This window comes from Poeciliopsis prolifica, unplaced genomic scaffold, assembly GCF_027474105.1.
Source record: "Poeciliopsis prolifica strain line A6 unplaced genomic scaffold, Auburn_PproV2 SCAFFOLD097, whole genome shotgun sequence".
Classification (NCBI taxonomy): domain Eukaryota; kingdom Metazoa; phylum Chordata; class Actinopteri; order Cyprinodontiformes; family Poeciliidae; genus Poeciliopsis; species Poeciliopsis prolifica.
The window spans coordinates 823,797-850,176 of NW_026562472.1; the positions used below are offsets into that span (position 1 = coordinate 823,797).

Below are 26,380 nucleotides of genomic sequence, written 5' to 3' on the forward strand. Positions count from 1 at the left end.
TTTCCTAGTGAGGGGAGGTGAACAGGGGCTTAAAGCAGCTCAACTGATCTCCAGGGAATCAGGAGGATTTGATCTTAGTCAGCATAAATCCAAGGAGGAATATGAACAAACAATCTGTTGATTTTTAATGGAGATACACAATTAAAAAACACAAAAAAATAAAAAATAAAAGTGCAGTATGCAAGTAAATAACCAAAGGAGGGATAAAACAGCACAGTTACAGTCTTACTGGAGACAAATATAGTCTGAATGGTTTTCATTCATGCTGCATTACACAGAACCGGATACAACGCAGAGCAAATGGCTAAAACTGATTCTAAATTACCCGCCCTGCTTCAGCTGCAGCCTGTTAGCAGTCACAGTATATAACCCATCATCTGAGCTGCTAACTCCTGCATTCATAGTTTCCATTAATGGCAGCATGAAGAACAACAAGGTCAATGTTTACACTGGAAACAATCTCACTGAGGTGGATGTGGGCACAAAGAGCATCTCCTATCTGGATTTAATTATTTAGCAGGTGGGAGTGATGGCTGCTTCCATTTTTCATTAATAATGGAGCTATAGGCTGGGTCTGTATGTGCTGATGTCTTAATATGAAGCTAAGATGTTTAACTGCACCTTCAATTATTCAATATTCATTAAAGAAATCAGATTTCATACGGACAAGCAGCAGTAAAATCTTCATGATTTTAGATTTTTTTTTACTCTTTTCATCTCTGGAAATATTCCAGAGTTAATTTTAAGAAATGAATATACTAAGAAAATGTAAATTTACTGACGGGAAGAATTTACATATGGAAACTGCAAAGACAAACAAAGGGAAGAAAAAAGGACAAGACAGAAAGGAAGGATACAATGAAGGAAACAGAGGAAGAGTGGAGAAAAGGAAAGGACGAAGGATGGCAATACTATAGCAATAGGAAATGGAGAGATGAAGGGAATTAATAAAGAAAATGGAACAAGGAAGGAAAGGAACAATGGATGGACACAAATGAAGAAAAAAGTTATAAACAAGAGAGAAAATAGGTAATAATGAAAGAAGAGACAAAGAAGGAAAGAAAGAAGAGTCTAAAGTAAAGAAGGAAAGAATGGTAGAACAACCAAAAGAGATGAAGGAAGGAAAGAAGTAATGAATGAAAAGAAAGGAACAGAGAACATCAGGAAGGAGGAAAGAAAGTAAAAAGGGGATGCAGGAAGAAATGAAAAAAATGAGACAAAAAGGAAGGAACAATCCAGAGAAAATAAAAGGATGAAAAGAAATTAAAGGAAGAAAAGGAGGAAGGAACAAAGGGAATGAAAGGAAGGAAATAAGGATGCAATGAGAGAAAGAAGGAAAGTCACTAGACAAAATAATCACAATGGGAGAAAGAAAAGAAATCAGAGAACACCAATAGGAAGAGAGAAAGGAAGGTCACAGAAAACAAAGCGGTATAGGAAACATTTGAATAAACAAATGAAACGAGAACAACAATGAGAGAATATCTCTGAACGGTTTTCAGTGACATAGAGGAAAACGTAAACATAATATCAAACAAATCCGCCGTCATCCTTTCTGAACCCATGATGATACATTGACACCTTCAGATCGCAGACACACACTGACTAATGGTAATGAAAATAAAACTGGTTCAAAATGGATTGTTGCTGTAGTGCGGAGCCCTGCTGAGGTCCAGAGATAACCGGCTGGTTAATGAGCTGCAACTCCAAGGAGAAAAATGCCGGTTGAATGCCAGTGCTGGAGGCTTATCTCCTGATTCACACATGAGAATTCACCTACTGCACAAACACACTGCAAGGCGTTACAGCAGGAAAAGATAGATTAGGTGAAATAAGCTGAAAACACAATGGAGACTTTATTTCACCAAATTCATTAAGTACTAATAACAGCCGTCATTTATTAGGTTGGATCACTTTGAGCTGAGGCTTCCTGTGGTTTCCTTCAGTTAATGTCATTTCTGGTGCTACTGCAGAGAAACAACCACCAAGCTTTAAATTCACATCACTAAATGTTTTAGGTCAGTTAGGATTACCAAATACCTATTTTGTTTCTTAAATGCAAAAAACAAGTGGTTTGCATGAATTTTCTTAATATTTGATCTGTAATCTGGATACTTAAGTTGCTTTTGGAGTAACGGCTTCTTCATTCCTGTGCAGCTTTTCAGAGTCAAGATGCTAAATTTCAAAAGTCGTTGCTGCAACAAAGACGTGGAAAGCAAAAACATCATAAATATGTTATCTATAGTGTGATGTTTGCTTTAGGTCATAAGAGTGCTAAATTATTAGTTAATGTGTTCTATCAGACTGAAAAATTCACTTAAGCGAATGACTAATCTTTAGTCTAAAGCAGACGACAATCTTACAACTTTACCAAGTGAAAAAGGCTTACAGTTAGTCATTTTGTAATGTTTGTCTGGTGTTCAAGTGAAAATTTGCTGTGACACTGTACAGCAGCCAGATCCACTGTACTGTTCACCTAAGAAACCAGGATGAAATGTGTAAAAACTACAAAAAATTTAAACTATGAATTGCTTTAGAGGCATTAAAATGATTCCATGGGGTCAGGGTTTTATAAAAATCTGAAATTCTTTTTGAAGCAGCCACTGAACTATCTTCTAAGTTTTTGTCTTCTGGTTTTAATTTATCAAAAAAGGATGAGTGGATTAAGTTGGGGACTGGAGAATGAGCAGGATAGCCGCTGCTCTGCAAAGCACCACAAGCTTCTTGTTTTAACCTAACAAGCAAAGGCATATATTTAGGATTTAAAATTGCATTCAAAAAAAGATCCAGACCAAATTCCTGCCTAACTGTCCTCTCATCCACAGTCACGTCCTCAGGCAGCAGCCGCATCACATTCTTGGCATTTTCGCTAAAAGCTAATTATGGCTTCCAAGGCAAGCAGCTCAACAACCCAGTGGATTCTCTCCCAATTAACATCACAAATAAGAACAAAAAAATCCCCTCAAATCTGTGCTGATAATACAGCAGCTGGATTTTCCAAAAGGCATGCAAGCCCTAGAGCAGAACACACTCAATACCGGTTCATTGCAAGACGTTAAACCAGAAATTCAAGGAAACGACACACTGACACACTGCAGCGTGGGATCAATAGAAGAGACACGAGCAGAACTGTTGTGAAAGGACGTTTTACATGCTCCAGCTAGATTCAAAACACATGCAAATGCTGCAAAATTCAAACATGACACAGTTTTAGAGGTGACTCAGACATAAAGGCAGACAGTTTGTACGGAGAAAAGCTGCTGGAGCATGTTTGGGTGAGCTAAATCAAATTCCTGCTGGTGGTAGACAGAGAGCTGACTGAGTCAGGGTCTGTAGGTGTGGTGTGTTTAAACAGGAAGTGGGCTTTGCGCCAATATCCTGTGTATCTCCAGGAAGTGGGGATCTTACTTTGGGCTCAAAGGTGAGCAAGGCATTCATAGCGAGTTGTCTTTAAACAACAAGTTTAGCAGGACGTTAAGGAAATAAAGGAAACATGTGCACCTCAGGTGTAGACATGAATGTCTCAACAGATACATAAAGATTTTTCATCACAAACCAACTAAAAGTCCACAACATGGAACAGAGCAAATGTCACGGATGGTTTCAAAAATCTTGGCAACTAAACTCTGAAAAGCGGAAGTAAAACATATTGTGTTGTAAAAATACTCCTAAAGGTACATAATTTCCAAAATGTTATTCAAGTAAAGTATCTACTCCAACTCTGCCAACTCTGTTTGTTTACTCCAATATAGTGTGCTAGGTTTTATTTAGGGGTGTCATTCAGAGTCCAGCATGAACATCACGCTTTTCATACTAATAAATGCAAATATATTTTTCATTTTCAAGCATTTTGTGTTGCTCCATCACATAAAACAGTAAGGTTTGTAGTTAAAATGCAAAGCAAAGCATCCCATACAAAAAGTATTACTCACGGATATATGGAAGACCTCTTGAGTGTCATCGAGCATCTGAACCCGAATGGAAACCTGCCGTCCCGGGGCCTGGACCGGAGGACGCATGCCGGGCTCCAGTGTGGATACTCCGAAGCTTTCCGGGGCGCCCAGCCGCTGTCCGGCTGTGGAGGGCCTCTCGGTCAGTTCAGACATGGTGATGGGCTTTTAAAAGGCAGCAGGGACCGATGTTCACGTCTGATGGAGAGAAAGAGGACAGAAACATTGCTCAGATGCAAAGAGTTGATTCATTAAAAATCTGAGATTTGAATTGTGACAAGATGGCTGACCTCTTTCCATAAAATTACAGTTTACATTTTTTAAGCACATCATTATATTTGAACGGTTTTATGTGAATTGTGTTAAATTGTTGACTGAATACACAAGAAAATTTACTTATCTCACATTGCTACATCTAAACGTCACAATTTTTACAACAGCTTTTCTGTCACATTAGCTTAGCTTTCGTTGCAAAACCGTCAGTTTACATCCAAACCTGCCTAAATTTGGACCGTTTCTCTTTCAATGTCTGGTATAGCCCATCACATTCTTTGTTTTGTTTTTTAACAAAGCCTCATAAAGTGCAATTTACACCCCAAACCAGACTCCATTTGGACGGTTTCTCGTTCAGGTTTCTGTGTACTCCGCCGCCATCTTTGTTTTTAGAGCCATTGGTTCCGCCCAAGGATGACCAGCGGCGCCCCCTGTTTGATGGAGGCCAAACTACAACAACATTTCCAAGTGGACATTTTTAGTAAATGTAATGGAATTTATTTTAGTCTAATAAACATGAATCAATAATTAATAGCAAGTCGATTAATTGATTGGATCCCAAAATCCCTAATTGGTTATTTAGTGGGATTTAAGCTGGCTTTGCACAATGTTTAAACCACAAAATATTCCACTGAGTTGTGAAGAAATTAGCCACAAACCACAACACAGCAACAGCAGACAGACATGTCTCACACCTTCCCAGACGTTCAAAAATTCCAGCAGGTGGGATCTAAACACAGACCTCCATTCAGGACCAGCCCAGACTTGAATGCAGGCCTCCAGACTGGAGATATATGGTCCAGTCCAGAGGGTTTCTGTCTGCCTTTCCCTTGCTTCCATCCCACACTTGATAAATCTCAATCGTCGGCAATAAATATCCTCTCTCTAAGGCAGTCAGTGACATCAGGGTGGAGGAATGTCTTAGAAGACAGACAGGAGGGTTGCTCACTTCTGCACTGCCTCGACAAGAGATCGAGGAGAGGAAGGTGGCCTCAGTTCAGTAACCTCTTAAATCTTTAAACCAATCAACCATCCTGCACCAACAATCTGAGGACACCGTGCATTTTTATTCCCTTTTGAGCCAAAGTTTAGCAGCTAAATACAGATTATATCAAATATTTGCATGTAAAACATTAAATCACACTAAACATTTCCTGTTTTGGGTCAGTTAAAATTATTTCTACTACTTCAATATCAGAAAAATTAGAGAATATATTAATATGTTATTAAAGTCTGAAGTCAAATAAAGTATCACTTGGGTCAAACATTTTGGATCTACTTCCTTGAGCCTAATTTTTTTTCCAGACAGAACTGGTGGAACTGACACAAACACATTTTCAACTCTGTCCACAAATTTTTCATAAGAATGACATCAAAGTTTTGTTATGCCTACACAAAAAAACATTTGATTCATTGTCCTGAAGCCACTTTGTAACCAGTTTGAATGGGTGCTGAGAGTCATTTTCCATTTCCAAAACCCATTTCCAAAACTTCAACTTTCTGGCTTCAATATTTCAATATTTTGCTTCATGCTGCAGCAAAATACCCCCACAAGTTGATGCTGCCACCCCATTCTTCACAGTTCTCTACTCTCCAAATATATTGATGGCCAAACATGTTTTTCTTGCTTCAGACCACAGAACATGTCTCTAAACATTTAGGTATTTGTCCCCAACTGTATTTGCTTTTAAATTGATGACTTTGCTATCTTTTTATACAGGCAGGCTTTAACTATCTACAGAGTTTTAAATATTTACAGTCGAGGCGGTTGACATCAAAGTGTTCTATGTAATTCACATTGTCAACAGGATGATGGAGCGACAGCCACTTAAAACAAGAAATAATAAGAAAAAGTTGTAGTTTTACACAGAAAAATAATCTGCAAATTCAAATAATAATATTTTTTTTAATCAACAGCATAAAAATCCACTTTGGAGTCAATATAAAAGGCCTCAATAATTTCAAAGGGTTTTTACTGTATGAAAGCAGCAGCCAGACCAGATCAAAGGATGAGAAAACAAAGTGGATCAGGAAGAGTTGGCTAGCAGCGGCAGTAATCTATGTCAGGCATCAGGAATTTAACCTCTTTTCAAGTCTGTATTTTCTCTCCATTATTTGTTTTTGTTTTTACATATGCATGAGATCTGATAATATTATATATTATATATTGCTTATTTTGAGCACCTTTAATCATTTAATCAAAATAATATCCTCAGATTAACCTTTGTTTGAGGATCTGAAATACTTAAATGTGACCAAAAAAGCAAAATAGTGAACTTTTTTAACTTCTGAAACCCATATCTGAGCTTTAGTATTGGTCGATATCAGTCCTATACGGAGAAACACTAATATATTGACTTAAAACGTTTTCATAGGAACTCTAAATATAATGCAAAATAAAATTTTAAAAAGAACACACAGCAAAAACACTAAATCTTATCAAATAGTTTCCAGTGCAAATATCTTAGTCAACTTGAAATAAAACTAACTTAAATGTAACTTTACAGCAAGATATAGAGGCTTGTTTTTAGTAAATAATTTCTTAACATTGATTACTTCCACTAGCAGATGAATTCACTTAAAACATGGGAAAAATGTCTGACTCTAAGTGAAATAATCTGCCAATGGAACAAGTACTTTTTCATCAGTATTAAAGAATCATTTACTAAAGACAAGCCTCTATAAGTTACTAAGAAGTTACTTGCAAGTTAGTTTTGTCTTATATGAAGAGTATTAAGATATTTGCTCCAGAAACTAGACCAAAAGTACTTGGTAAGATTTTGTGTTTTTGCAGTGTAAAGCATAGAATTAGACTGAGAAGATTGGGTATCTGTGATAACTCTATAATGTGTCTTCTTTGCGTTAATTTTGTTACATTTATAGCTGTTTCTCTATCAGTCACCTGTTTGCTCTTTATTAAGGTGATCCAGGTGTAAAAAGACACAAAATAAATCCTTTCTTAATCCCTGCGGGTGTCATTACCTCCGCTCACCTCCTTGACAAAAAGCTGGAACTGGAAACTGGAGCCGAATCAAGAAAGTGACCCGACTATAAAGGGAGCTGACATTCAAGTTACTGATTACACCTGTGGGAACATTGGCTCGCCTTTGTGTGCTACTTCCTCCACAGCGTTAAGTGAAAGCTTATCAGCAGTCCGGTATCGGTGGGTAGCCGTGTTCCAGCCTGCTAGTTTACAGCCCTAATTCACTTTGTTACTCACAAGCAGGTGTTGATTATCTCTAGAAACTGAAAAAATCCAACTTGATCTGAAGGAGTGTTCCTCCATCACAAATGAACCCATAAAACATTTCTGATTTGAGACTCTGGGATCAGTGTCACCAGCAATTACACCCAGAGAGGAAAAAAATTGGGAGGTTTCCTCATCACCCTCTGTCTTCAGCAGGGAGGCTGGTTGTGCAAGGGTGGAATACAGAGTGAGCCGGTCACACAGCAGGCACAAAGGAAGCCACTGTGGGAGCGTCAGGCAGCCCGGCTTTAACTCACCAAGGCCTCCAGAGACGCCTTTCAACTGGGGTTCGCCCAGCGTTTCCCAAGAGATGGCGACTGGACCCAGGAGCCTGGGAATCAGATGAGCCATCCCGCGCATTTTACGTCAGAGAGGGGTTATGAATCCACTTCTAAACATTACATTTTGCTCATACTTCATAAATTTATATGGGGAAATTTCCTCAACATTCTTACAGCACCGCAAAAATACAAAGTTTTACCAAGTAGTTTCGTGTCCAAATATTTTAGTAATATTGACATAAGACAAACTAACTTAAAAGTAACTTTTCAGCAATATAAAGAGGCTTGTTTTAAGGAAATGATTCTTTAATATTGATGAAAAAGTACAAGTTTTACTGGAACGTTTTTAAAATTAACTAAAATTACAGATAATAGTTTTTGTTTCCATATTTATTAATTAATCAATTTCAAATATATGTAAATATATTTATTTTTAAACACAGAAGCAGTTTACGTCAGCTGACACCAAATTATGGCAGTCAACTTCAACAATAATTAAATATAGTTTTTGAAAATGGCATCTTCTGTTTAATATTTATTACCCAGTCCATGTATCCTTAATCTCAAATGATTACTGTTACGACTGGCGTCCTTTAATTATGCAAATATGAGTGGGCAGGTGCCTGTCTCTGATTGGTTCCCGGAAGACGACAGCAACGTCCAATTGGTGGGCTCCCGGAGGTGACAGATATAAAAGCTGAAGACGCACTTCCTGTCATCCATCCTCAGCTCATCTCAACCGGCCACACCTTTTCTGTTCAATTATGTAAAGTTATGGAGTTTGTAAGAGCTGCTGTTTGATTCATTAGTTTTCTCCTGTTTTTCTTAGTTAGGGAGTTTAGTTTTTGTCATTTGGTTTCTTTACTTTAATTAGGTAAATTGGTTAATATTCAGATAGTTTCCTTTTGTTTGTTTTTTGGCATTAGCTCACTCTGAAGCCATATGCTCTCCTTGTTGTAACATTTTTTTAAACATCATTTTTAAAATAAATATTATAAAATGTTCAACTTCGTGTGTTGGCTGCTTGAGATCTGAAGAGGATGGATCCTTTGTGTTATGACCTGGCCATCCCTAGACGGGTCGTAACAATTACTTTGTGAATTCTGCACCTAAAAATTAAGCAAAACATGAAAAACAAAACTAAAACAATATTTAAATCTAATAGGAAAACAGGGACACACACTCTAAAGTTAACAGAATTAGACAAAGTCACAACGAAATAAACTAAACCATGATGAAAACTTACAACCGTGCAACTGACGACTCAGGAACATGGGGTGTATCTCTGTCTCATAGCAGAGGTTTTATTGCTGACTGTCTTGCATGACTCCGTTTAAACGAGCCGCCGGCAGCGAGCTCAAGGCCACGTTGCACCCAACACGACGTTTTATCAAGGTGACACTCTCCCTTGTTCACTGAAAGGGCAATTTAGCTGCTCTGAGACACAAGCACCAACCACACTGCGACGTATTGATTTGAAAACCTACTGAGGGGATGTAAAGCAATTGAGCAGGCCATGTTACAGCTACATGCTCCACAAACCACGTGCAAAAAGAAAAAAGTCAGTGCTGCCTCTTTGGTGACCCTGAGCTGTGACCCCACTCAGGAGGGTGCAAAGACAGGGGGAGGGGGCGTACCATCGTCAGTCCAGTGAGCCAAAGCTCGCTTTGTCAGGCTGAAATAAAACAGATCCGGCCCAGAGAGAGGCACATATGAAGAAGTTGAGTACAGTAGGCAGAATGTAGGTTAGCAGAGTAATCCGTTAGTCCAGAGCGACGATGTCAGTGGGTTACAGTAAGGCAACTTGTGTTTGTGTGCTGCAAACTAGCATGCATGATGTTTGACTGCAGGAAAACACAGAAAATACCAGAGGAGAGGAGAGTACTCAAAACTACAAGAGCAGCACTATTTCAGCATATTTTGACTAAGGTAAAAGGAAAAAGTAGCCAAGAAATTACTAGAGTAAAAATGTATTTGGTAATCATTTCATATTTAAATATGTCATCAGATGGACAGTTAAGCGGAAATTTTGGTATTTTAATCACAAAATGATTCAGAAAAGTCAGTTTCTTTCAATAATAATGGATTCAATTTTAACAAAAACTGCAGGTGTGTGTTTGTGTCTGGAGAAGTTTTGATTAAAACATTTGGGGAGAAAACATAAATTTTACTCAAATAATAGTAGAAATTCCTTATGATAAAATTACTGAAGTAAAAGTCAAAAGTACAGAGCAGTAAAATTACTCCTTTTTTCAAAAATGTACTCAAATAATGTAACTAGTTAATACCCAACTCTGGAAAAAATAGAAAAAAGCAGTCAATAAAAAGCAGCTTTTAAAGATACAACCAAACTTAATTTTTAAATTAACAAATGTTAATAATTGATGTCTACTATTGCAAGAAAATGTGACACTTCCATCTCTGTTCATCACAGAAACACTATGCCAAACATTTCCAAATAATTTCCTTTCTTTAGCATCTTGCTGTCTGCTTTCAGGGTGAATTTGTTTGGGCGGTTGTTTTCAGCATAATCAAATCAAAAATACTTTGATAGAGTTATTGTAGATAGTGATGATGACTGTTGGAAGGAAAGGTCTCCTGTAGAGACTTCCATAGATAAAGACATGATTTCAACCTTTCAGACTCTTAATTTAGTTTTTATTGCTTATGTTGAACGTTTAAGTATTGTAAATAAGTCCAAATATGTCATAAAACAGAAGCTTTAATAGGGTGTCCTATTTTTATGTTTGTAAGACATATTGATGGGCTAAAGCGCCAAATCAGAACTGCAGATAATCAGAATAGCCAACAGAAAGGTATGGTTGGCTGATATTAAGCTTACAGTCACACAGGCTCAGTTGGACCCCTAAAGCTCTGCAGATTAGGAAAATAACCAGGCTGCTCTGCAACAGGAGAGTCCTTAAACTACTATGAAGCAAAAAACACATTTAACGCACAAAAAAGACAAAGAAAAGTCTCAAATTTGTAAAAAAAAAAAAAAAAAAAAACCAGTGCGGCTACATGGAGCCACGCTCTTATCCAGGATGCCTTCCTCCTTACCCCGTCTTCCTCCTCCAGGATCCGCACACTGCCCACCAGAAAGGAGCTGCTTTTATGTCGGAGAAATCCCGATCCACCGCTCGGTACCTCTGTGTCGTCCTCGCAGTTGGGCCGCTCCCTCTTAAATGGGACGGCGCTTCTGAACGGCGGCCATCGAAACAAACGCGGCCGGCCGCGGATCAAGCTTTCCAGCAGAACAATAAAGAGCTGCACACCGCCTCCAGCGCTGACGCTGGTGGAGGTGGTGGAGGTGGTGCAACCCGGCGCGTCGAGCGCGCAGAGAGCGCATCAGAGCCAGCGCAACAGCGACACCTGCTGGTTGGTCCCGCTACATATTTTTCCTGCAAATGTGTCTCACCTTTCCGCATTTTCTGACAATGTAGCTGCAAAGTATCATGGTTTAGTTCATGTTAATTTGATATGCAAACTATAATGGTGTAAAACTGACATTATAATTAGAAGAGAAGAAGAAAATCTCCACCCCAAAAAAGAAAATTTCTCAGACTAAAAAGTCAAAAATTTTGTAAAAAAAGAGATTTGGACAGATTTGGATTCTTGGATCTGATCTTTTGGGGTGCTTAGCCCCCAGCAGGGCTAAGGCCCGAGAGAAGTTATTTGTTGGTGCATTTTTCTGCGTCACTGCTTATCTACATTCACATCATAAATTAAATAGTTTTGTCCAACTAAAACTGTTAACAACTACATAGCCTACTGCACTGAACCCCATTGGAACCCTCCTGGTTATTCCACCAAATATTGATTTCTGAACTTTTCCTGAGTTAAATCATTAGTTTTGTTGTTTCTAAATTAATCTAAACTTAATTTCTTTGTATTGTTCAAGGTCTGAAAGCACTGCTTTTTTAAAAATAATTTTTACCTGTTCTAATTTTCTGAAAATACAAAGTTTTTGCTTGGAATTTCAGAGACATGTCAGTAGTTCGACGATCATCATTTTACTTAAACATTTATTAAGAGTAAAATCAGAGGACTGATCATTTTTTTCCAGAGCTGTATATTTATGAAACTGAATCAGACTACATCATACCTCTAATATTTTTCAAAGTCAGTATTCATAGATTTTACTTTCCAACCTTTATCTATTTTGATGTGTTGATTTTCAGAAGACTCTGGTTTTAATTGGCCAGTTTTAATTGGTCCTAATAACGCCCATGATCGTGGCGTTATTAGGACCACGCTCTGACCATCTGAGCTAACTGGCCATACATAATATTGAGTTTTCATGGAATTAAGAGAAACTTACAAGATTTCATAAATTTTGTAGCGTTGGAGAGAAAAAAAAGTGGCCCGTACGGGGATCGAACCCGCGACCTTGGCGTTATTAGCACCACGCTCTAACCAACTAAGCTAACCGGCCTTGCATTTTGTCGCGTCCAGTGTCTTTCAAGAACCGCAGACCGCCTCTGTTTACGAGGACTGGAATGTTTTAATTTATTAATCGTCATTTTAAAGACAAATGCTGCTAATAATCTAGGATATCCAGGTCTAACAAACCCTAGGGGGGCGTTACGGTCTGTTGCCATAGTTACCCCCCAAGAGAAGACGAGACTGCTCACGTGACCTGGCAAGATGGCGACCATAATGTAGAATGGGATGTAAGTGTGAGTATCTTTCGCATACCGCGGCTTTTCCCCTGAACGGGTGTGAAGATTGATCATTTCTCTTAGCGCAGCCTTGCTGGTTTTTTCCTTAAAAAGAAGTGGGACACATTTTGCTCCGTTTTGGTCCCTTTTTCCTGCTATCTGAGGAAGCGATGCGTGAATCAGCTAACGTTAGCTCTCCCCTGCCACATCTGACCACTTATTGTTTTATTGCTACTGAGCTCTTTACACTGTTATTTAGCTGGATCGCATTCAGTGATGTTCAGGTTCTCTTGTTTCTTGTGGTTGTGTCTCCTCTCTGCCAGGATCTGAGTTACCACGGTCCGTGTTTGGACGGTATTGGGAACTGCTGGTCAATTGTTCATCACATCTGGTGATCAGGATGGCCTTAAATGTCTTTGGTAAGCAGCATCACACATCAGGTGATGTAGCTGGATTGTGTTCATTTTTCTATGTGTGTATTTAGGGAAGGATAGCTTAAGATTTGTTATTTCTTTCACTTAAGGTTAATGTTTTATAAAGTTGAACAAGTAACACTGGATAAAACTGACATTAAATAATATCTACATCTAGTAGGTACAAATGCATAATACTGTGTATTAACATGTTCAGTTTTATGCAAATTAAATCTATTCGTTTTGCCCTTTATTGCATGTCTATACTCTAAGATTGAGGGTAAAAGTTCCACAGTGCAATAAAACAAAATATATTTAAATGTGATCATTAAAATAAAATTGGAAATCAGTCAATAAACAAATTAAATGTGAAAAATATTAAAAGCAAAAACATAACATACAATTCTATTTGTTATTAAATAGTTTCTGTCCACTATTTAATTATGCATTAAGCTACATCTAGATAGTTTTGCACATAATGTTCACAAATGCATTTCTCGCACATATATTTAATAAATAATTATTGTTTTCCATGCAGTTTACTACAATCATCAGTAGAATGATTGTTTGGTCAATTGTTACAATTATTAGTTTGTTTCAACATTTTTTGTATGATTTTAAAAGGCAATAAATGCCTATTTTTACCAGTTATTTCCAGATTTAATTAACAATTTAATGGATACATTCCAGAGATATTTTACCTACAATTATTTATTTTATTTTAATATATTTATTTCCTGCTTCATTCAATAAATAATGTTTTGGATTGCTACTGGTTTGTGCAAAATTGAGTTTTATGTTGAATATTTACGCTTCCCTTTGTATTAAACAGTCTGTTGTAAAGTAATTGACAACGTGCCACACCTTTCCTCGTGTATTTGCACAAAACGTCACAGTAACTGCAGTAGATTCTGGAGGCAGAGTCCATGTTATGTCTGCCCTCTTTGGGTTTGTCTTATCGAGCGGCTGTATAACTCTGAGAAGGAAGGCCGAGACGCTCTCTCCGGAAGGATTGGGAGTTATTTTGAAGACAGGATACCAAAGAGGACGAGTGCTCAAAAGATAAGGTTTGAGGAATGAGCACAGAGTACACAAGACAGGAAGTACTGCTGTTAGTTTTACACATGCAGCAAAGACAGAACAATCTGCAAGGTGCTGACCAGAGGGTACTTGTTTATTTTTATTGCTGGACTTGGAGTTTGTTGTGGAAACAATTTAATTTAATGTTTGGCTGTTGCAAGCATTGTTTCTAATGAGAGCAAATCCAGGCATCTGTTAATCGTTTACACTTATTATGATCAGGAAACTAGAGATATGGCAACATTATCTGCCAGAGTTTAATTATGTAGACATAAAGATGATGACATTTGCACAAAATGTGCTTAAATGCTTCAGAAGGGTCTTTCTGTACAGGGCTAATAAATGTTTTGCAAATACATTGTCATCTCAATATCAGTGTGTGCAATATTAATATCGCAAAAGACTCCTGAAGTGTTATGAATTTCCATTTTTGATGCACCTATTCTGTGCATTTCTTCTTATTAAAGCTTTTTTTCTAACAAAATGGCTCCTGCAGTTAAGACCAAAGACTGTGGTTCGGATAAAATCCTGATACTTTTGTCTGAACTCTTAAGCTTTGCCAGTGTTTTTATTTATTATTGTTTTGTAGGATGAAAACTCTGCATTTTCAACTACTGTGAACCTGAATCCACACAACAGCTGGCAAGAGATGAAAAGTTCTATCTAATCTGACTTTAAATTCAAGGATTATATAAAAAACATAACAGCCTAACTTTGTCCACCAGATGGCAGCGAGGCAAAGGGCAATAAGAGTATTATATTATTTCCTTTGTCTTCAGATCACGATGAGTACAGACCACCAGTCTGGAAATCTTACCGTAAGTATCAGTATAGGCACATTTTATGCAATATGTGTGATTTTACATTTCTTATCTTACATCTTTATAACTTTGAGATAAGCACAAAGTGATGCCTTCTCTGTTGATGTTTGGCAAACCATCTGAAGTCTTTTTTCTGCTGTAGTGTACCAGCTCCAGCAGGAGGCGTCACATCCTCGCAGGATCACTTGCACATCAGAGGTGAGATCATGCCTTCTAGCATCATCACTGTGTTTACCAGAAGATTTAACTTTAAAAAAAAAGCTCATAACGAGCTGCGATATTTAAATCCACAATTCTAATAATTAAATATTTATTCATTTATTTGACTTTTAAACCACCAACATAATCAGAAAAGCAGACAAAAGGTTCATTAAAACTCCTTCATACACAAGCTAATTGTCTTCCTCTGCAAAATGTAAAGGTCAAGATTCTTGCTGAACTTGCACTAATTGATACACCCCCGCACATCTGCCCAAATCAGAATGAGACACCAGATGTTTGTGGTTTGGGAGAACCCAAAGGGATTACTGTTGGGATTGTCCGTCTGTTGAATTTGTTCATAGCTGTCCCCTGAGGTTGGGCTTGTTGTGTTTGTGTAGGTACTAAATGAGCAGCTTTTGGCTTTGTGACCCAGTCCATGACCCAATTATAGCAGGCCGGCAGACTGGATTGAGGACAACCCACCTCTCCTTACCCTCGTCTGCTGCAATCAGCAGAGACTGTTTAGGTGTCACAATATGTGACTAAATAACTATTCCTTTATCTGTGACTCATATTTATTTATTTATCTAAGAGGTCTGCACTACCTCTGTGATGAGAAATGATTAAACATGATGACTTGAGTTGATTTCGCTTCATTAGTCAAAATGGAAAGTTAATTATTAGGGTGATTTCATAAAGAAAAGTTTCACACAGCTCTGGACTATAATATTTAAAAATGGGTGGCCTAAGACTCACCACTTTGAAGTATTGGTGAGATTTAAAGAGTATAACTTTTTTGTTATTCCTGCCATTCCCTGTTTAAACACAAATACCCTTTCACATTTCATCACTTTGTTTCATCATTTCTCTCAGGGGACAAAAAAGCTGAAATGTCTGGGCGTGAATTAAATCCCTCCTCTTTACTAAGTGCTGTTGATGGTGTCAATTGGGTGTTAGTAATGGTTATTAGGGCTGGCCTGGCTCGTGTCCTGGGAACACGTGCACAGCTGACATGAGGCGGGCAGTGAACCTCCGCTTTGCTCATAAACCAGCTGGATTTCCTTTATTCCAGCTGAAATGTTTCTCAGTTTCACCATCTCACACATCATGTGTCACAGTTTACTTTGACAAGTTGAGCACAATGCATTCACACCGTAAATATATACAAAAAAAAATCCTATCTTTTATGGAAATCCATAAGATTTATTATTGTTTTAAAATCAACACCGTTTCTAAATTAACATTCACTGCTGTTTGTGTTGATTTATTGGCTCAGCGGCAGATTTGTTGGCAGCAACGAAGTGTTCAGCTTTTATATCTGACTCATGCAATATTCTGTTCGCCCACATAGTCATGAACACAGTGGCTGTTCTTAAGAAATACTTTAAGGTTCTGAACTCAACTGTACATTTATTGTCGTCATTAAAGCTGTATTTTCTTCCCATCCAGGTGGAAAACAGGCCTAAGTACTATGGAAGAGAGTAAGCTACTGTTTTGTGATTGAATCTGATGACCATTGATCTCAGATCTTTAGTTGCTAAATCTGACTGTCTTCTTGTCCAGGTTCCATGGGATGATATCGAGAGAGGAGGCTGATCAGCTCCTGAGTCAGGCTGAAGGCAGCTACCTCATCAGGGAGAGCCAGAGGCAGCCAGGCACCTACACTCTGGCTTTAAGGTATTTCTAAGAAGCCATGTGTGACTTGGTGTTTAGATGACTCCTGATCTTCAACCAGAATGGACTTCTTTTTAACTCAATCTCAAAAACGGAGTCAGAAGAGGTTTTATCTGATAAATTCAGCACACCATTTCTAAAGGAGGCTTCATCTGGTTAAATATGAGGCTTTATTAAGCCACCATGTTTTCACTGAGTAGGCGTCACACTTTTGAAATGGGCACATGGCTCGATTCAGATTGGCTTTTGGGTCAGTTGCTCTATTCATAGACGCATCACTCTTCCACCTGAACCGCTCTGTCTCCCTGTGGTTCTAATTATCTTCCATAAATACTCCTTCATAAACCAGAGTCCCAATCTGGGTGGGAGAAAAAGAAAGGTTGGGTTTTGGGTTAATGATTTATACCGGTGCTGTTTTATCTCGCAGCAGTTTTACTGTTGACCCATTTTAGTTTTTCTGCAGAAACCGTGACTTGCTGGGCACAGTTACACATTCACTCACAAAATCTGTCTCCTCAAACCAAGAAAAATATTTAAAGAAATAGTTGTTGTAATCAGAAAATTCTGAAGGAAAGCATTTTATGTCTCATAATTGTCAAGCCTTTGGTCAGACAGCACCTGTTGCTCTGCTCAGGTTAAAAATCACAAATTTCACAACAGTTGAAATCATCATGTTCAGCTTAACGGTGTCTGGCACCAGCTGGTAAAATATCATTTGAACTGAGAGAATTAGAAACATTTTGGCCTTACTTTCAGAACAAAGTCAGTACATCTTCCTCTTTCTTCCAGGTTTGGAAACCAAACGAGGAATTTCCGTCTCTATCACGACGGGAAACACTTTGTTGGCGAGAAAAGGTTTGAGTCTATCCATGACTTGGTGACGGATGGCCTCATCACCCTCTACATCGAGACAAAGGTGCTTGTGAAAATATTTTTCCAGACTTCTTTGATATTTTTTCTAAAAATTGTGGAACATTTTGTCTGGAAAAGTCAGATTTTTACATGGAAGCTGTGCAGTAGCCCTGACTTAATCTGTTTTACCCAACAAATTAAACCACATTAATACTGTGGCTCTATTTCTTCTCTCAGGCAGCGGAGTACATCGCCAAGATGACCATCAACCCTATCTACGAACGCGTGGGTTACACCACTCTGAACCAGGAGCCCACTCTGAAGAAACTCCTGCCACACAGCCCAGAGACGCCCGATGGACCGGTCCCTATCAAAGATGGCCGAAACACAGAGGAGAGGGTGAGCGATCAGGACCAATCTTATGTCTACAGTGAAAGATCAAAAGTTGTAGGGTCTCCAGTGATGCCTAAGACTTTCAGGGTTCACATTAAAAACCCATCATTATTTCCAGAATAAATAGTTTTAATCTGAAAGCTGCTGTTGCTGCAGAAATATAAATAATAATTCTAGTTTTAATAATTTTCTGATTATCTGATTTGCTAAACAAACACAAATACCCAAGAAACAACAAAGCCTTGCTGCTACTTAACTTAGAGTGGAAGATAATTGCATTCAAAATATTCAACTTGAACTTTTGTCTGAATTTATGCAACTTACATAAGAAGTGATTAGGGCTGCTGTTTCACTAACGCACACAAAGGGATGAATAATTTATCAGCAGAAGCTGTAAGAGTTTGTTCTGCAGGCAATGCACCAAATAAAATTTCTTAATACCCGGCCCGTACCATCCTAAGTCGCCACAGCAAGTTGTGAAAGCTGTGAAAGCCCAGTCACGATTGAAGTAATTAAAACAACCAGAGGTGAATTTAAATAAGAGCAGAGGTGAAGACGATTGGTGGAGATGCAGCAGTGGGAGGTGGAGGAGGATGGATGCAGAGGAGAGATGGCCTCCAGCCAAGGGCTCTGCAGTAAAGTTACATAACAGCAGCCGGATGCAGAAGGTTCCAATTTTCAGAATGTTCAAGATTAATTTCCATTCAGCTGTGAAATGATTTGTTTTCTCTCTGTAGGTGGATTTAGTTTAGTTGCATGGGGGTGGAGGTGATTTGATAATGTGAACTTTATGCTTGTTTGAACATTAAACCCCCAGAATCATCCTCCGTGTGGATCTTTTAATAAAATAAATGACTAAGTGTAGGAGTTTGAGGGGTATAAATACTTTTGCAAGGTGTGAAAGTGACATTTGTGGATCCTGAGTCCCTGCATGACCTGCAGTGCATGACCACCTTCCACTGCACCCCATACATCACTGCCTGTGCTTTGGTGTACATGTGTTGGTGGGGGTGGGAGGTTGAACCTGTGAACGTGTGTGCTTTTGTAATTGAGTGGAATTGCAGACAAAGCAGTGCAGCTGTGACACTGAGACCAGAACTCGGTCCCATCATTGTTTTATTACTCTCTATGATGGGTTTGGTGGCGTTTTTAAAGCTTCTAGATGACCTAGGAGTGCCTTAAAATGACTGTCTGCTTGCTCGTTTTGTTTCTTTAAGGTTTAATATCTATTTATTATGCTATATTTTACAACAAAAATAATTTTAAAAGAACCAAATACACAATTTAAAGCGTAACTGTGAAGTTTTCTACTCTATGTTGGTCCTAAGATATCAGAAAATACATATTTACCTGAAGCAACAATTAGGAGAAACAACCTTGTGTTTCCCTAATATATTTGGACATTATGGCTATTTAATATCACCTTTAGCAACATCTAAATAATATAAAAACGATAAAAATAGAGATTGAATTTGTTTCTGTGAATTTTAGGAGAAAAATGCAGTTTATGTTGATGAATAAATTAAGACACTCAAATAAATTCCCACTGAAAGCAAAGAAGAAATTCAAAATGAAATATTTTATTGCTTAAAATGCAACAACATATAATTCCTCTACTGGATGCTCAATGTTTTATAGCAAAGGATGCGTCTTCAGCTAAACACTTAAAAATTTATTGATAGATTAATAATTGGAAAAAAAGGTTCATATTTTACAGAATATGTACCAAGTGAAGCTAAAACTGCTATTTATTTCCATCTTAAATGCAAAATGTATATGTTGTTTTGTACAGATTTGGCCTAGTTACTGTTGAATATGTTGTTGTTTCAGCAAAATTTTCATCTTTTGAGTCCGTAATGATTAATCGATTGGAGAATTAGTTGACGATTATTTCAATAATTGCTTCATTAATCCAGCAAAAAGTACCTGGGAATTAAAAAACATAAATTTCTTTTTTTTTTTTTTAAATTAAGTATTAAAAGTAAGTGATGTCATCGTTTTTGGAGTTCAGCTTCTTCTCTTTGTTGGGTGTAAACAGACCTTAGTGTTATTGTTTGTTTATTACAAAAAAAACCAAATGAAAGCTTTTTTTTTTTTTTTTTCATTTGTAAATGTTAAACTAAAAGACAAAAGGATGGAGGGAAAGAAAAAGTGTGAAGGAATGAATAAAACAACAGCATGTTCCTGGGCTCATTCTCTCCTCCCCCGGGACCAGGCGAGGTGGCAGAACCAGTAGCGAAACAACAGGAACCGCAGGAGTGTGATTGGCCCGTTCTCCTCTCATTGTGACCTGTTAAATTCATCCCTTGCTGCAGCCTCCTCCCCCCGCCTCTCCTCCGTCTCCGTCCGTCCCTCCCTCCTGTCTCTCACTAACACACTGAGAGACATGTGGGCAGAAGCGCTCATCCACTGGAGACTCAGGAATCTTGTCGCATCATTCCCAGCCGCGAGTATTTAACTGTCACTTTCCAAGAAATGAAGCGTTTTTGTGTTTTTGTTATTTTTCAATCATGGGACTGAATCAGAGGAGCTTTTGTTGTGAAGTGGAGACTCTCTAATCTGATTGGCTGATCTTTGTTGTGGGTTGCTTTCGTCAGGATGTTGTTAGTCGGAAATTGGAAGGTGTAATTGTTCCAGAACTTTTTATTTTTATTTTTTTTGGTAATTTCCATTAATAGAAATCCACTTTAGATCTTGAACCATGCCAAGCAGAGAGTCCTACGCTGTTAAAAGAGGAAAAAAACAGCAAAACAGACGAAACAAGAAGAAAACGAGTCAGAAAGGATCTTTGTTTTCAGTTGCTCTTGGGCTGAATGCGAGTGTCGGTTCAGTTCCTTCCCTGGCCGCCTCCAGGAGCGGTCCGGACCCAGCGAAACGGACGGCGGCCCCCTCCAAACCCTCCTCCCCTGCTTCCACCTTCTGGCAACCAATCAGATCTTTTGCCCTTTCGCAGCTCACGTCTCTGGTGCGGCGCGCCACGCTGAGGGAGAGCGACATGGTGCCCAAGTATGAGAAGGTCCACAACTTCAAGGTGAGAAGGTCCACAACTTCAGCTCTGCTTTATTTACCGGGTTCCACTGAGTTAGAGGGAAACATGTGGTCCTTTGTCGGCATGAGAACAGAGCTGATGGTTTGACTGTTTGTATGGTCCAGAGAAGTTAGGAAAACAAAACATGGATAAACATTGGCATATCCAGAGGTTCCATCCATCCATCCATCCATCCATCCATCCATCCATCCATCCATCCATCCATCCACCCATCCATCCATCCATCCATCCATCCATCCATCATCCATCCATCCATCCATCCATCCATCCATCCATCCATCCATCATCCATCCATCCATCCATCCATCCATCCATCCATCCATCCATCCATCCATCCATCCATCCATCCATCCATCCATCCATCCATCCATCCATCCATCCATCCATCCACTTCATAGGTACTCTTTGATCTGATTGGTTAATTATAAACTGAGTTCTTTAAAGTTTGTCAAACTGATTCATTTCAACATGACATGTAGGAACCCAAAGACTTTATATTAACATGCTTATTGCTCAGTGAGGTTATCAGAATGTCATTATAAAGGGCCAGTTAGTTCAGTAAATGAGCTGATTAAAACTCTCCATCATGTCTCTGTCAGTCTTTTGTTCATTCCTGACTGCCTATTTTTAAGATTACAGCTGACACTCAGCAGCTACTCGACCTTTCTGAGTGATTTTCTCACCTTTTCTTATCAACACAGAGCTGTTCATCACAACCTTTTGTTACACCAGTTCATATCTTCTCCCTTTAATGATGTTTTCTGTCATTTAAAATGTGTAAAAGCAGCTGTTTGAACTTTTTCTGCCCTGCAGGTTCACACGTTCAGAGGTCCTCACTGGTGTGAATACTGTGCCAACTTCATGTGGGGTCTGATCGCTCAGGGAGTGAAATGTGCAGGTATTTCTATCTATATCTATATATTGTGGGTGTTTGACGCCGTCCACCCCTCTGTTTAACCCAGAGATGCTGACGTTGACTCATCTGCTGTTTTGTAACGTGAAGCCTGTCCAGTTCTGAAGAACAAAGTGTCTCTGTGTGGGCGCCTGTCCTGCTCCTACGCTTCAGTCCTGCTGCAGTCATAGAAACATCAGAGTTGATGCAGCAAGTCGCAGTTCACTCCTATTGACACGGAGACAGGGATGAAAAACTGGAGCAGCAGGACTCATTCCTGTCCATTTATCGATCCGTTCATTCATTTTATCATTTTATTCTTTAATCCAACCATCCGTCCATTTGTTTGTCCATCTGTCTGTTCATCCATTCATCCATCTGTTCATCCGTCTGTCCATCTAATGTCCATTTATCTATTTACCCAATCATCTGTCCGACTGTCTATCTTTTTGTCCATTTACCCATCTGTCCATCCACCTTTTCATCCATCCGCCAATATTTCCGTCCTTCTGTTCACCCCTTCATTCCTCCAGTTGTTTACCCATCCCTCTATCCCAAGTTTTTATCCAATCATTGACCCATCCATCCTTCCTTCTCTCCTCTGTTTATTCACTCAGATTCTTGAATTTTATGAATTGGTTAAAACTATTCAAGTGTTCATTTGTCCTTTGTAGTTTGGTTAAAACACAAAGTTTAGACTTTAAATTTGTCATATCACGACTTTAGATGAGTAATAGACGATGCGTTTTTTTCCTCCTGTCAGACTGCGGGCTGAACGTTCACAAGCAGTGCTCCAAAGTCGTCCCCAACGATTGCCAGCCGGACCTGCGGCACGTCAAGAAGGTCTACAGCTGCGACCTGACCACGCTGGTCAAAGCCCACAACATCAAGAGGCCCATGGTGGTCGACATGTGCATACAGGAAATCGAAGCTCGAGGTGAGATGAAGAAAGCCGGAGTGAGTCAGAGATTATGCAACGTCGAGAAAAGAACACCCACAAGGCTGCTGCATGCATCAGCCACTCATTGATTATAGAATAAGCAGAAAATGAGGAGATGTAACAGCTCTGTCTGGAGGTGGTCCTCTGAATGTGGGAGTTTTAGTGATTTATCTCCTCTAAATTTCAATTTATGCTTTTATTTTTAGGTTTATTACCTAATATTACAAATTATTTATAAAAGAAATGCATCTGAATCTGAAATGTCCAATCGTTCAGGTCTTCAGTCTGAGGGACTGTACAGAATATCTGGCTTCAGTGAGCTGATTGAGGACGTCAAGCTGGCCTTTGACCGAGGTGAGTGTCGCCTCATGCTGTCCACAGGATGTCACCACAACCAAGGCTGGGCAATACAGCAAAACAGCAATTTAATCAATTATTTAATCAAATTTTTGTTGTTTTGAAGATGTAACTTTTGGAAAATATGAATATTTTCATGAATGCGCTACTTCGGGTTCTATATTCAGTGTCAGCTCAGAGCAGCCATCTTGTTTTACAACTTTTCTTTATTTGGACTTTGAGTTCAACTCTATGACAGAGCATCGGGATCAGGCTTTTATTATTATTTATTATAAGAATAATGTGATAATATTGCAAGAATAAAGCCATATGACCATAGAGTCAAAATAATATGAGAATAAAGATATAATAGTATGAAGATGAAGTCATAATATTATCAAAATAAAGTCACAATATTTGTAGAATGAAGTAGTAACTTTATGAGAACTACAACACAAAAAGTAACAAAAAATTAAAATGAGAAATACTGAACAACTTGTGAGTTTTAATCAAAAATCTTGTCTCTTATACAACTCAAAGAAGGAATAATTGAACTAAAAAATACTTTAAAAAATATTTTCTGTCATTTCTGATTTTGTTTTTGGAAATAAAGCAAGGAAAAAATTATTAAAATCATTTAACCCATATTACCCAGCCTTACCACTACCTTGTTTGTGTTTTTTTATTTGTCGGCCATCGCTCATCGATTTTTTAATTTTCCACAGACGGAGAGAAAGCAGACATTTCATCAAACGCTTACGAGGACATAAACATCATCACCGGCGCTCTCAAGCTGTACTTCAGGGAACTGCCGATTCCTCTCATCACATATGACGCCTACCCACGCTTCATAGAGACCGCAAGTGGGTGTTCCTGCTTTAATTTACATTTTTTCTTAAGTTTAGGATGTTCATTGATGTTTCCTATTGTGTGGTGTAGAAATTACAGACCCAGAAAAACGATTGGAGTCTCTGCATGAGGCCTTGAAGCTGCTGCCCCCCGCCCACATCGAGACACTCAGATACCTCATGGCTCACCTCAAGAGGTCAGGACTGCAGCTTTACCAATTGTTAAGTCTTTATCTTAACTTAGCAGAAGAAGAAATCTTATGTCGCCCCCTGCTGTTTATCCAGGGTCACGGATTACGAGAAGGAGAACCTCATGTCCAGCGAGAACCTGGGTATCGTCTTCGGCCCAACGCTGATGAGGGCGCCTGACCTGGACGCCATGACGGCCCTGAATGACATCCGATACCAGAGACTGGTGGTGGAGACACTCATTACCAATGAAGATGTGTTGTTCTGAGAGAAAAGGACAAAAAAAAGCTCCGGAGAAATGGAAGAACTGGAAAGATGAAGGAAAGGACTGTTTACGAGGATCCCCCGCATCTTTATGTAATCGTTCATAATCAGCAAACTTGAAGATGTTAAATATTGATGATAACAGCTGAAACTCTGAGCCTTCTGAGGTAAAAAGAAACGTAGCAACTGTCCATGTAGGGGAAACACTGGTTTTAGTTTTTAAACGGATGCCTTGAAACGTTTAGCTTTTAGTTTTTCTGTTTATTTATCTTGTGAAAAGACCATCAAAGGTGGCATTGACTTATACATCTTGACATTTCAAGTTCAATCAGAGGCTAGAGAAGGGGATTTGTGAAGAAAATCCCATAAAAGGAGCTCAGTTTGTATATTATTTGGGTCATTTTTAGCATATGACATTTATTTTTCTCTTTGTTGAAGCAATGCTTGTTAGCTAAAATTTTTTATCCTGTCTTAAACTGTGCTACATTTGTAAGCAAAATTCAGCAACATTTAAAATTAATTTCAGTTCAAGTCAATTAAAAATGGAAATTAGATGCTGTCATAGTATCAAAGACTCTTTTGGAATGTATTATGATTAGAAAACCGGGCAGAGAGATGCTGGAGTAGGGGATATGGTTGACTAGAATTGATGGTTTGAATGTCCTCTTTCTCCCTCCGCAACCTTGAAGCCTTCTTTTCAACTCCTCTAGGATTTATGGTCATATTACATGTATTAAGGCTCCTTTTATGAGGATTTAATACTAACAAGCATTTTTACAACAAAGAAATAATCAAATCTGCGACATGTTGTGTTTTTCTTGCAATAGACTTCAAGACTTCACTTTTCTGTCTTCACTATAATGTCAACATGTTCATTTTAGTCTCCTCTGAGAAGGAAGCAGTACTGGCTTCATGAAAGTAGACAGCAGGATGAATGAGAAACTCAAAAAATCAGTGATTTGGGCCTTTTTGTTTAAATTTTCTCCCAAAGCTGGACTGTAACTACACAGCAGCCTGTAAAGAGAAACTATTTCATGCCACTGGTGAGTTTTAATGCGAGAAGTTTGTTGCTGTGTAATTACTCCATCAATCCTGTTCCATTTTTGCTATGCGTGGTTAAACTGTTATTTTAACTGAATCAGAAATAATTAGGAGTGTTAAATCATATCAAACATCTTCAGCTGTGAAGGTTCAATGTACATTTTCAAACAGTCAAGTCAGTATTTCTGGTCCAAAGCTGTTGATAACTGTTTGTAATATGAAGGAGTTTATTTTCATCTTCTTTTTGTGTCATTTGAAGGGATAAAACGGAGGCCTTTTACTTGTTTCTCCTCATCAGTTAAGACTCTTTCTTTCTTGTTTTTACCCCCACTTTTGTCGGGGGACAATGTTTAAATTGAAGGAATGATGACCCAGAGAAGTAAAGAGTTGGATGTAACTAGCAAACATTACCTAACCAAGTACTAACATCAAACTTTCCCTCTGAGCCTTCTGTTGTCTGTGAAATTAGCTTTTTTTAGCATCATGAAATGTCATTTTTTTATTGTCATGGCTGTAAAGTATTTTCTATATGGTTTCTGCATGTTGTAATTAAATTATTAAACATGGCTTCCAAATCATGATCTGAATGTGATGCATTTATAATAAAAGAAATGAACTGTGTCCAAGTGTACTAAGAAACTTGACTGGAAGAACAAAATGTGATGAAAAACTACTTAAGGAGGTACAGTTTTAGTGTCTAGCAGTTATTTGGTTTTCCTACTCAGAAAAGTTTTTCTATATATATTATTTCAATTTGAAATAAGCATTTCATAATGAAATCAATTTTATTTACCAACATCTTCTAAAGATTCAACTTAAAAACTATTTTGTAGCATAACAATGAGCCAAAATTCAAATTACATTGAAAAGGCAAGTCAAGTAAAGATAAACCTACCACTGTCCTAATTTTTCTGTCGCAGGTGATATAAAGATATAAAACACTACATTTCTTCGATGGAACCGCGGTGTGAATCT

General features: G+C 38.4%; 2 protein-coding genes and 1 non-coding gene across 10 annotated transcripts in view; 1 reads left to right on the forward strand and 2 right to left on the reverse strand.

The window, feature by feature from the left end:
• Positions 1–11,041, reverse strand: part of LOC129353780 (FERM, ARHGEF and pleckstrin domain-containing protein 1-like) — a 42,017-nt gene extending 30,976 nt beyond the window's left edge. For 5 of the 7 annotated variants that reach the window (XM_055023218.1, XM_055023219.1, XM_055023221.1 and 2 more), the window contains exons 1-2: positions 10,812–11,041; positions 3,933–4,148 (exon numbers count right to left, since the gene is read on the reverse strand). In XM_055023218.1, coding sequence (XP_054879193.1) covers positions 3,933–4,106 — 174 coding nt within the window. In that variant the 5' untranslated portion in view covers positions 4,107–4,148; positions 10,812–11,041. The other 2 variants (XM_055023216.1, XM_055023215.1) reach the window with 2 other exon arrangements.
• A 1,071-nt stretch (positions 11,042–12,112) lies between these two features.
• Positions 12,113–12,186, reverse strand: trnai-aau (transfer RNA isoleucine (anticodon AAU)). Its single transcript has one exon. It is a non-coding gene; the product is annotated as a tRNA-Ile (tRNA).
• A 194-nt stretch (positions 12,187–12,380) lies between these two features.
• Positions 12,381–26,026, forward strand: LOC129353815 (N-chimaerin-like). Of its 2 annotated transcripts, none has more exons than XM_055023261.1 (15): positions 12,381–12,424; positions 12,736–12,831; positions 14,685–14,723; positions 14,869–14,924; positions 16,377–16,408; positions 16,491–16,604; positions 17,391–17,517; positions 17,691–17,852; positions 20,800–20,877; positions 21,709–21,793; positions 22,551–22,724; positions 23,004–23,081; positions 23,789–23,926; positions 24,003–24,108; positions 24,197–26,026. In XM_055023261.1, exons 2-15 carry the CDS (start codon positions 12,813–12,815, stop codon positions 24,366–24,368), a joined length of 1,380 nt encoding a protein of 459 aa, XP_054879236.1. In that variant the 5' UTR covers positions 12,381–12,424; positions 12,736–12,812; the 3' UTR covers positions 24,369–26,026. The 2 variants fall into 2 exon arrangements, with proteins under 2 accessions (XP_054879236.1, XP_054879235.1); XM_055023260.1 differs by having other exon boundaries at positions 12,388–12,430.
• The last annotated feature ends 354 nt before the right edge of the window (positions 26,027–26,380 follow it).